The following is an 11,510-nucleotide window of genomic DNA, read 5'->3' on the forward strand; positions in this document are numbered from 1 at the left end:
TTAATAAATAAATAAATTTAAAAAAAGAAAATATCAATTCTGTAAGAAAAAAGATAAACCTGATTTATAACCATTCAACCTTGTAATAGGTTAAATGATAACAAACCATTCATTGATTTTGTTTTGTTTTGTTTTTTAAAAAAAAAGTAATAAAGAAAAACATTTACCAAAAAAAAAGCTGCCACCGTGTTCAGTAGCATTCCTGACTCTGCCCACTAGGTGGCAGCAGCATGCTCCAATTTGTGGCACATCTGGAGATAACCCAGGTTCAGAAACACTGCATCCACAGGTATACAGATTAGATGCATAAGGAAGAAAAGGGGCTGGGTGAGGTGCAGAAAAGGAATGCGTGATTGCGTGACAGCAGACAGCTGATTGTTCTTCTGTGTATAGGATGGTTGCTGCTTTCTGTACTCTTGTTAATGCATTGTGTAGCACTGGTTTTCATTCATCTCACAGATCTGTCCAGGAATCATGGATTGAGGTGATGGGCTTTTAGCAGCGAGTTTGCAGGTAAGATTCAGAGAGCAAAGCTACTTACTTAGAAGTCAGGTCATATCAACAGGACGCAACAGGGGTAGGTTGACCTAGGAGGACACTGGGATGCTTCCTGGAGGAGACAGTCAGGAATGGGAGCAGGAGAGTGAGCGAGTTAAAGGTGACCGCAGGATGTCTCACATCCTCATCCTGACAGCTCCCTGAAGCCACAGCTGTGCCCTCACCTTCCAAATGACAGTCTTCTTCCCCACGTTGGTCTCCTGCATCAGAGCCTCCTCCATGTCCTTCCTCACAAGTTCCAAAGCCGCTCGGAGCATCCTCTGTTTGGGAAGACAACACAAGACCATTGCAGGTGCGCTCTCTCAGGCCTCCAGTTCACTTAGATGTACAGGAAAAAGAGCAGCTGGAGTCCCTAACTGATCTAACTCAGTACTCACCAAATGCAGCAAATATGGTCCTAAAAGTGTCTCATTATGTCACTCTTTCCAATAGTAATACAAAATGTCACAATGTGAGGTGAAAGGATATAGTAACAAGGGAATACAGATAAGGGATATACTTAATGGTTAGAAATACAATTATGATGGTAAGTAGTTGTATTTTATAAAATATAATGCCAAATTTGAAAGAATGTTTACAGTGAATTTATAAAAACTATGATGTCATAGAGGAATTTCCATCTATTGTTGACAGACTGAAGTATGATGGCATTTCTTATTACTTAAGAGCTTTTTATTCTTTTTTACACTTTTCAGTGTGTGTGTGTGTGTGTGTGTGCCCACAAGAGTGCCAGAGACACATATGGAGGTCAGAGACAATCTGCAGGGGCCAGCTATCCCTCGATCATATGGGTTTAGGGATCAAATTCAGATTATTAAGTTGCCAGCAAGTGCCCTTATCCAAGGAGTGGAGAGGATGCACCAAAGGCTACATCTCCTTTGGGCAATAGGACCCTGCAGGAGGCACACGTGTATACCTGGTTACAGAAGACACACACAAATACGCTTTGGGAAGGAAAATATATGAACCTCACTGTGAAAGTTACCCAAAAAATTCTACACACACACACACACACACACACACACACACACACACGGCTTACACCTGAAAGGAGGCCACCATAGCACTCTGTAAAACGTGCTTTTAAAAGCCTTGGAACTTGTGGGGACGCCTGACAAGACTGCGGTGGGATTTGCTTTGCTGTTGGGACATTTTGCTCCGTCAGCCCCAAGAAACCATGAGCCAGGCCAAGGAGGTGACAAACAGCATGGCAGGCCTGGGGACAACAGTGACAGGGCGGATTCTGCTGGATCCGTGTTTGGTTAGGATAAGGGCTGTGCACACTTAGCCTTAGACAGCTGTAACTGATTGGCTGAGAGGTCTAGATGGTATTTATTTGGCATTTACCTGAAAAAGAAACTACAGACTCCTTATAGAAAACAGTATCAGAAATGTCTCACTAGCCAAGTTCTGTGCAACATTTTCAGAACTTAAACAGGTAGGATCATAATTTTTAAATCTAATTTAAAAAATACCTCACGCCTGAATTTTTTTAAAATCAAGAGAAAGCAAGCAATAAAATCAAGAGATATATTTCCAATGAGTTGAGGAAAATACCCCAATTAATTTTAATTTAGTTTTAATTAATTAATTTTAATTTTAGAGAAAATAAACCAGCCAACATTTTAAGAACGTCGGTGCTCCTTCCAACAGGGTGGTTAAGCTTGCCAACGGCAGGAAAACCACACTGGCTTCCCTGGTAGGGTTGTTCAGGAAGTTGAAAACTTAAATGTACTTAAAACGTGTCCAGCAAATTTGGCAGAAGATGAGCGAGCAGGCTTCTGCTGTTGCCGAGATAATTAATACGCACAGAGGCTGGAAGCCTTAGGGAGCCCCCTCTTTACAGAAAGCAGCGACTGTGCTCTCTCTCAGCAGGGGTGACCCACCGGCAGCAGGAGGCCCATTGTCATCAGAGGCTGTGCTTAGCAGTTGCCCAGCCCCCGGGTTTCCCAGGGGCAAAAGCCATGGCTCCGGGAAGTGTGAGCTAGTAAGGATGGAGAAGCCAGGGAAGAAAGGAGCTTGGGAGCTACTTAGGAGACTCGGTCGCACCTTTTGGATCTGTGTGAATATGGCCCTTCACATTCCCAGAGCAGCCTGCCCCAGGGTCTTCCCATTTTCCACACGGGAACCTGAGCAGCGTCTCACCTGGTAGCGGCTGGCAGCCTCCTGCAGCGGTTCAGAGCGGTGGCTCTGGTGCTCAGGGCTAGTGTCACAGACCCAGCACAGCAACGTATGGTCCTCCTCGCAGAAGCGGCTCAGGTCCTCGCCGTGCCTCGCGCACTGGCGCGTCCCCGGGTGTCCTGTACCCAATCCCAGTTGCCGCACGCTGTCCACCAGACTGGCCAGCTGCCGATTGGGCCTGAAGCTGGCAGGCCTGAAGGGACCCCTGCACTGGGGACAGGCGTAAACGCCGCCCTGAGCGCTGTCCGACTTCTCGCAAAACTCGGAGATGCACCGCAGGCAGAAGCTGTGGCCACAATCCACACTTATGGGCTCCTGCAGAAAGTCCAGGCACACGGAGCACCGAGCCTCCTCCCGCAGGCGCTCCCCGGGTGCAGTGGCCATGGCCCTGGCCGGTGGCAGCAGCTGCTGCTGCCCTAGCGGTCTGCACAGAAGAAAGAAAACTCACAAGGAGGGGTGCAAGCCTTTGGGGTGTTATCTCCTGGGCTGGGCCGGATCCAGCAGCCAAAAAGAACCACTCGTGGTGACAGCAACAAGTTTAATAGCTGTCACCTCCTAAGAAACCTTTTCTTATTTTTTCTATTTTTTATTTTTTCTATTTTTCCTATTCCTCTTCCACTAGTGTTATTTGAGCTCTTTAATATAACGCAGCATTTACACCATCCTGACTCACATTAGAGTGACCGAAATTGCACTGTTTTGTGGTGTGGATGGAAGCCAGGGCCTCACACAAGCCAGGCAAGTTCTACCACTGAGGAACGTCCCCAGGACTCATTTTACCTTTTATTTTGAGACAGGGCTCTATCAAATTTGCTCAGGCTGGCCTTGAATTCACACTGTAGTCTAGGCTGGTTTTGAACTCACTCTGCTACCCAGTCTTTGAATGCTCTGTCTTCCTGGCTCAGTTTCCCAAGTAGTCGATGATAGAAGTACCCCAAGGCCAGCTAAGTTGCCCTGCTGTTGGTTGTTTTATTTATTCTTTTGCTCTTTGGGGGGGGGCAAATAAATACACACATGGAGGCTTAATTCTTATTTATAAATGTCCTGTCTCCGCTTGACTTATTTCTCACCAGCTTTTCTTAATTTAAATTATCCCATCTAACTTTTGCCTCTGGGGCTTTTCCTTTTCTTACTTCTGTAATCTGACTTTCACTTTTCCTTGGTGGATGGCCGTGTGGCTGGGTGGTTGGCCCTTCTTTTCTTACTCCTTGATTACTCTCTCTTTTTCTGCTCCTATTTATTCTCTCTGCCTGCCAACCCCTCCTACCCTTTCTCCTGCCTTGCTATTGGCTGTTCAGTTCTTTATTAGACCAATCAGGTGTTTTAGACAGGCAAAGTAACACAGCTTCACGGAGTTAAACAAATGCAACATAAAAGAATGCAACCCATCTTTGCATCGTTAAACAAATATTCCACAGCATAAACAAATGTAACACATCTTAAAATCACACTTCTTTCTTTTTGTCTAAATAAAAATGAAAGGTTTTAACTTTAACACAGTAAAACTACATGCAACAAAAACAATTACCAAGTAAGAATTACATTTACAATATCTAGTCCATTTGTATTTAGTATATTCAGAGAAAATACTACACTATCTATATTAGTGAGTCCAAGGTTTTATACCTAACTTACTTTTTACAATAACTAAGAAAAACTGAAACTCTAAGTATTTAGTGTTTAACTCCATCAAAGACCCTAGAAGGAGTTACCAATTACCTAACAACAGAGATGTTTGGCTGCCTGGAGTCAGCCAAAGTTCCTCTGCAATGTTGTGGCATCCATCTTCAGCCTACAGGCATAGAGTATCTGGCAGACTTTTCAGTGAAGCAGGAAATTTGAAGGACTGTTCTACCTTGTTCAGGAAAAAATTCAGCAGTCACTTTCCTGCAGGTTCTGCATGTCTGCATAGCACACAGTCAAGCAGTCAAAACAAAAGTAGTTTCTTGCCCAAATGGCTAACCTTGGGAAAACAAACCCCTGTGGAGTTTCCTCAATGCTCATCATCCTCTTATAAAGTAGACTGGTGCTGCCAGGAGCAGATGGGTCTCATTGTCATGAAAACCCCTACGTTGAGAAAACATTTTAAACACAATATTCTGTAGATCTTTGAAGTGTTTGAAAAACATTTATCAATCTAAAATATGTCTCTGTGTGATCTAGAAAACATACCTAACACATCTACAAATTTGATTGTTATCCATGACTAACTACTAACCTGTGATTCTTGATTATCTTAAATAGTTTATAATAATAGCTTCCAAAAACTAGAATTTTGCCTTACATTTTAAAATGAACTACATAAATACAATACATTAAACAAGAGTATCTATCTATGTACATATATATATACACATATATACATACAGTGTAACAAAAAGAACTTTAAATTTGAATCAATATACTATATTCCCCTAAATGATAACAAACATCTATAACCCACTAAATAACCAAAAGCCTCCACATCCCTCTTGGGAATGTGGGTGTCATGTTCGCCAAACTGCTTGTTGTCTTTGGGTGAAGTATCTTTTAGGGTCCCTGAGAAAATTCAGAGAATGTCCAGGTCCTGAAAAAACCAGCAGTAACCTTTGTCAACATATATCACCTGTCAAGATTCAGGAGGTTTTCCCTGATCCAATCAAATTAGCTTGGAAGGAATCCACAGCCTCTCATTTCTCACGGGAACAAAAGCAAAAAGCTCTTCTCCAAAGCATTTTTGGTTTCCATTTCACAAATACAATTTTTGACTTCCATTTTAAGGTTAAGGCATTCTTTAAATATCTAGGCTGGTTTATTTTATCAGTCCTCCTTTCAATCCCATGGCTCTTAGCAACTGTTATTAGCTTATCAGCATTCAAAAAATTCAAAACCAACACAATACTATCTAGGATCTAGACTCCCTGTGTGCTTTCCATCTTGTGTGGCTTTTTTAAATATTACTTATAGTTTCTCTTCGAAGATTTTATTATTTGTTAACTCTTTCTTTTTGTAACTATCTGCGCCCATTTTCTTTCTTTCTCAAGTCTATGCACATTCTAAAACACACTGGAACCTGTTTAGAGGTTTTATTTTTCCTGTCAGGACCTCCCATACTGCCTATCTCTAGACTTTTTTGACCCCAAGAACAAACTTCAAACTGCTAAACTACACGGCTTCACCTGCTCTTGGGCCATGAAAGGCAAATCTAAAACTCGTGGCCGGTCAGAGGTGTGACCAGGAACTGCGTTCAAACTTCCTCGAGCTCTAGAATGCTGATGTTTGTACTGACACAGAACTTAGTTTTTTATTCCTACTGAACAGGGCTCATCAGCAAGCAGAAACTCTTAAAGGAGCAACATCCTTTTTTTTTTTTTTTTTTTTTTTTTTTTAAAGCTTTCTCAGGCACTGTAGAAATTCCAGCTCATGTTAGCACACCAAAATGTTGTTGGTTGTTTTTAACTCTTTTGGCTATTTGGTGGGCCCCCAAAGAGCAAAAGAGCCCAAAGAGCAAAAAATGACCACAGCATTGCCCATCCTTCCATAAAGCATTTAAAGCCCAGAAGATGGCTTAGTAGGCAAAGATGCTCGCCATCAAGCCTGATGACCTGAGTTTGAGCCCCCAGACTCACAATATAAAAACGTGTACTGACTCAGAAAAGTTAGCTTCTGGCCTCCATGGGTGTGCTGAGGCCGTGCCTCCCCTTACACGCGCACACATACACGAACTCTAAATTTAAAATGAACAAAGCTCCCACTTTCCTGAAGCATGTGGACTCGGGGTTAGCTCTCAAGTCTGTCAGCACATGGCATTACACATGAGGTTGACTTGGGGTGGTCAGCCTCCTACTAGAGTGAACTGAGAAGTGCCCTGGCTCATGCCACTGCCAGCCAGTGTGGAGCACTTTCCTCCCACACCTTATTCAATGGCACCATGGGCTTTTTCTGCTGCAATCGCTATTTTAAAAAATCCTACACAAAATACTTATATATATATATATTTTAATTTTTTCCTTTAAACTTGAGATTTCCTACTTTCAGAAATAAACGACCACTCGAAGGGAAGATGTGTGGAATGACATGTATGATAATGAGAACAGTATAACGGGTGCCCTACTGCCCAAAGAGGGCATAGGATCCGCTGAAGCTAGAGTTACAGGTGCTTGTGAGCCACCTGACTTGGGTGCCAGGAATGGGACTCATGCCCTCTGCAAGACCTCTTGACCACTGAGTCCTCTCTTCAGCCTCTGGATGAGCAAATCCAGCCCATGGAAGCTGCCTCCTCTTGGGACTGAGTCACAACACATCCCCTATGAGACCACTTTACCCTAAGCCTCAGTCTACCCCATTCAACATGTGCAGGCGGTGGCTGGCATGCTTCTGCCATGTGCATCCGTATGTCCCGTCTCCAGCATGCACGTATTTATTGGGAGTCTAGAGTCTCAGAGGCAGTGCTGGGGACTAAGGCACAAGGAGAAGGCTGGAAATTGAAACCCATCCCTTCAGAAACCCTGTGCTCAGTTGGTGGAGACCTACTCAGAATCAGCAAACAAGGACATGTCCTGATCCTGTGGGAGCATAGCACAGGATTCCACCATGAAGCTCCGGTGGTTGGACCTCAAAGTTCTCTGAACTAACAGGGGAAAGGTGAGGACAAGCTGGCAACAGAAAGCCCCTGTTCCAGGCTGTGTGGCCCCAAAGTGTCCCGGGCAGAAGAGCTGACCATTTCCAAACAATTAAGAAGTTTCCAGTAGCAGACAAGGTAGCAAGGAGTGGCAGACTGGTGACTCAGGACCTGGCAGAGCTTGATCATGAGATAAATCTTGGCTTGAAGCTTTGGTGGGGTAAAGGGTCAAAGTGCTCTTGGGGCCAGCTGTCTTGGGGTTAGGTGGATAATTGAAATGGATTCTTCAGAGCCAACTGCAGAAAACATTTAAGATATGACGTCAGGGAAGAAAGGGGCAAAAGGCTTAGGGAGAGCTAAGTAGATCTTGATTACAGAACGAGTGACTTGGGGCAGACTGTGCCTGTGTCTTATGCTGTATTTCACCTCACAGCCAAGGATGATGGTGCTTAAGTCTCTCTCTCTCTCTCTCTCTCTCTCTCTCTCTCTCTCTCTCTCTCTCTCTCTCTCAAGATTCTTCAGAGTATTAAATAGGTACCGCCATGCTTAAAATAGGTTACCATATAGTAATTGAAAGTAACTGAAGAAAAAATAAAAAATTGGAATACAAAGAGAAGCTGTGTTAGTACTGGGAGGTTTCTTGCCAATTTCTTTTGCCCCCGGAACATTACAAAATGATGGAAACATATGGCTACTCACCAAATACCAGCAGAATGGAAAGTGGACCAACAGAATTAAGAGTCTATCACAGATGCTCTAGAAGGTTTAATCTGTGCTTTTCTACAGAGCACACAGGTGTCCTTGTGTCTCCATTGCTCAGTCAGATGATGCAGCATCGTCCTAATTGACCAAATAGGGTACCAGTTGCTCTTCGGCCTCACCTGAAGCAAGGCTTCCATACCCAGTAGGCTAATGTAAGGGACAATATGCTTTGGGTGGGGGTGAGGGTGGGCATCGAGGAAGGTGATGTGGGGTGTGTGTGTGTGTGTGTGTGTGTGTGTGTGTGTGTAGACATATGTGTACCACGGTGCACATATCATACAGAGGTCAGAGGACAACTTGTAAGAGTCTTTCCACCATGTGTGTTTAGGGGCTCAATCCCAGGTTTTTGGGCTTGACAGCAAGTACCTTTAGCCACTGATCCACCTCACTGGCCCCAGTGTTGTCGAAATGACACAAAATTCCATTATGGATGCCCACCTAGGTAAGTGGTGGACAGAAATGAGAGGAATTGTAGTATAAGAGCGATATGTGAGAACGCTTCCCCGACACTTTCTAGCTCTCTGGGAAAGAGAGGGTCTAATTGGAATTTGCACTTTCTCGGGGTCTCTTCTTTCTGATGCAGTACCTGCTTCCATGCACCCAGCTGTGCCTAGAGTCCCAGTCTGCCCTCCCTGCTCCCTGCAGCCCACAACCTGGCTCATGGTCAGGCTGACTGGGTGGATCCAAGTCTTATTCCAGCCTGCCTTTCTCTCGACCCCTCTTCTCCACCTGGGTTCTGTCTTCTCTGACGTTGGATTAGTTCAGTGACATCTGTACCCCAAGTATCTTCTTCACTCCTTTGGGTCCTTGGTCTGGTTTCCACTGCGTCCATCGTGGGTTCTTTGCAATGTGCCATGTCCCCAGTGTTTCTTGCTTTTACCTTTGTACCACTAGAGGGAGCCACAGCCCAGGGCTCAGCCCAGTCCCCCTAGACTGTGTGCTTGTGGGTAGCTGGCCTTTCTCCCTCTCTCTCCCTCCTCCTCCCTCTCTTCCTCCATCTCCATCTGCCCCTCTTTTCCTCCCTCCCTTGCTCCTGCCTCTCTCTCTGTCCCCTTTCCCTTTTCCTCCCTCTCTCTTCCCCCACCGCTCAACCGCTCAACCACAGAACTCAGGAGCAACAGCCACTGACTCAGCAAGTCCTTTCCTGCCTGTTCTATTTTTAGGACTTCAGTTTGTTTGCATTTAAGCAATTGTGTCCTACATTTTTCTCCTAATTTTAAAACTTGTGACAGACATACATTACAAAATTTACAACTTTAAATGTACTCAAATGTTTAAAATTTGAATTTTAAGTGTACAGTTTAAAATGTAAGTGTATATAGGTCAATGCCATGGAAGATATTTATAATGTATTGGTTTTCTCTAAAGCTTCTCCCCTCTTATCCAACAGAAGGAAGCCCTGTACCCACTAAACAATAAATTCCTCTCCCCACCCCACCATTCTTCCAGTGCTTATGATGACTACAGATTACTTTGCAAAAGGGGACCCAGATATTTGTCATTTTTGTGACTGGATAATCTCAACTTAGCTCACACCCTCAGCCCTCATTCACCAAGTGACCTCCTGTGGTCTGTCCCCACCCACTCCACCAACTAGTCCAAATAAGAAGCCCTTCATCACCCTTTCTGTTCTAAAGAAATCAGGGGGAAAAAAAGTCCTTTCATCTAAAACACTTGGGCTAGGAGCGAGAATGAAATCGGAGAAACCTCGGAGGATGTTTGAATGTGGTGTCTCTGACAAGACGAAACATTCTCCAAAGAAACAAGAATCAATCCCATAAAAGATCACAGAGTACAATGTTAATTTAATTTTTTGGCCTTTAGAAATAAAATTTCTTCAGAATTTTTTGGTTGTGAAATTGTCTGGAAAGCAGATCTTCACAGAAGGATGCGGTGATAGGGAGCACCAGCCCAAAGAGTCCCCAAACTCCCCAGCTCCCTATGGAGAAGGAAGCTCTCTCCATACACCTGATCCATCACTCTGATTTGGGGACTGATGCCTGGTCTCTTGAGTATTTCTTACTGGCCCAGACCGCCTGGCAGTCCTGGTATCTCTTGAAGAGCTGACATGCATTTGTGTTCTTGGTGGAGCGAGTTTGATTGCAGCATCTGAGATTCCCAGAATGTTCCTTAGAGTTCCATAGTGAAGGACAGCAGCTTCAAAGCTGAGATAGACCTGGGTTGGCACCCAGTGCTCTGCTAAGCCCTTCAAGGACCCTGGTGAGTCACCCAGGCCTTCCTGCCTCCACCCTCTGCTGCTTGCATGCAGGAATTGTGGATAGAGATGGGGATTCTAAACTGTACCAGCAGCTGCTCCCAGACCTGGCTCCACAGGGGAGAAGGAAAGGAAGCCAGACCTTTGGGGAACACATCCAGTTGTCTGCAGGGTCTAATTGTTCTGAAGTTCTCTCTTCTCCATTGTGAATTCAACATGGGGTATTCAAAAGCTAGACTTTCTAATTATGTACCAATTGGCTCATGAAAACAATAACAAATTATCTGTTGATTTAAGATGCGACTGTCTTGAAGGGAGTAGCTATTGACTCCTAGATTAGCATTTTTCTCCTATGGCTCTTGGGTTTTAATTTATTCGGTGGTTTAATTCACTTGCTTGATTTCAGCGAACAGTTCTAAATTGATTGCAGCCCTTTTGCCCTAGCTTGCCCTTGGAACACAAACAAATACCAATAAAATTCCAGTGTCGTCTATTACTCTGGAAGATGCTGCCAGGCAGCGTTGGAGAGAGAAATACACCCACAGCGCAGCAAGGAGATCGAACTGCTGCCGAAATCCTTAGAGAAAAGACAAAACAGGCAAATACGCTGGAAGATAATTCTCCCAACAACCAATCTGATTCTGGACTTCCCAGACCAAGTCAGAAATAAGAACAATGTTGGTATGGGTTCTGAGACAGTCAGGGTTTTTAGGAAGTTAATCTGACTTTTAGAAATATCTCCTCCTCCGTCCTCAAACTGGCAAAGCTGTATTAAGATTTGGTCAACATACTCATCTAATTTGTGAGATCATAGAACTACATTCTAGAAAACAATTGGCTGTATCTCCCATCCGCCAAATCATTATTCCTTGTACGGTTGCTTACGTAGTGCAGTCTTCCGAACAACTGAAAGCCGGAGTTGTAGAACATCCCTCCCTTTAAACCCAAATGTATTTACCCAATGTCACCAACTGCTGATGCCATTTCTAAATTTAAATATATAGCTGGGTGTGGTGGCACACAACTGTAATCCCAGCAGGTGGGAGTAGAAGGAGGCAGATCTCTGTGGGTGTGAGGGCAGCTTGGTCTGCATAGCAAGTTTCCAGTCAGTCTGGGATGCATAGTTAGACTGAGAGAGAGAGAGAGAGAGAGAGAGAGAGAGAGAGAGAGAGAGAGAGAGAGAGAGGGAGGGAG

The 11,510-nt window shown here is 44.3% G+C and overlaps 1 protein-coding gene across 1 annotated transcript in view; it reads right to left on the bottom strand.

Moving 5' to 3' along the window:
• Trim58 (tripartite motif containing 58) overlaps positions 1–3,143 on the bottom strand; it is a 12,197-nt gene extending 9,054 nt beyond the window's left edge. The window contains exons 1-2 of the mRNA XM_050131615.1: positions 2,704–3,143; positions 723–818 (exon numbers count right to left, since the gene is read on the bottom strand). Of these exons, the coding sequence (XP_049987572.1) occupies positions 723–818; positions 2,704–3,123 (516 nt within the window). The 5' untranslated portion in view covers positions 3,124–3,143. The remainder of the gene's footprint in view (positions 1–722; positions 819–2,703) is intronic.
• Positions 3,144–11,510: the final 8,367 nt, after the last annotated feature.

This window comes from Alexandromys fortis, unplaced genomic scaffold (assembly GCF_014885135.2).
Source record: "Alexandromys fortis isolate MF-2015 unplaced genomic scaffold, M_Fortis_MF-2015_v1.1 scaffold_367, whole genome shotgun sequence".
Lineage (NCBI taxonomy): Eukaryota > Metazoa > Chordata > Mammalia > Rodentia > Cricetidae > Alexandromys > Alexandromys fortis.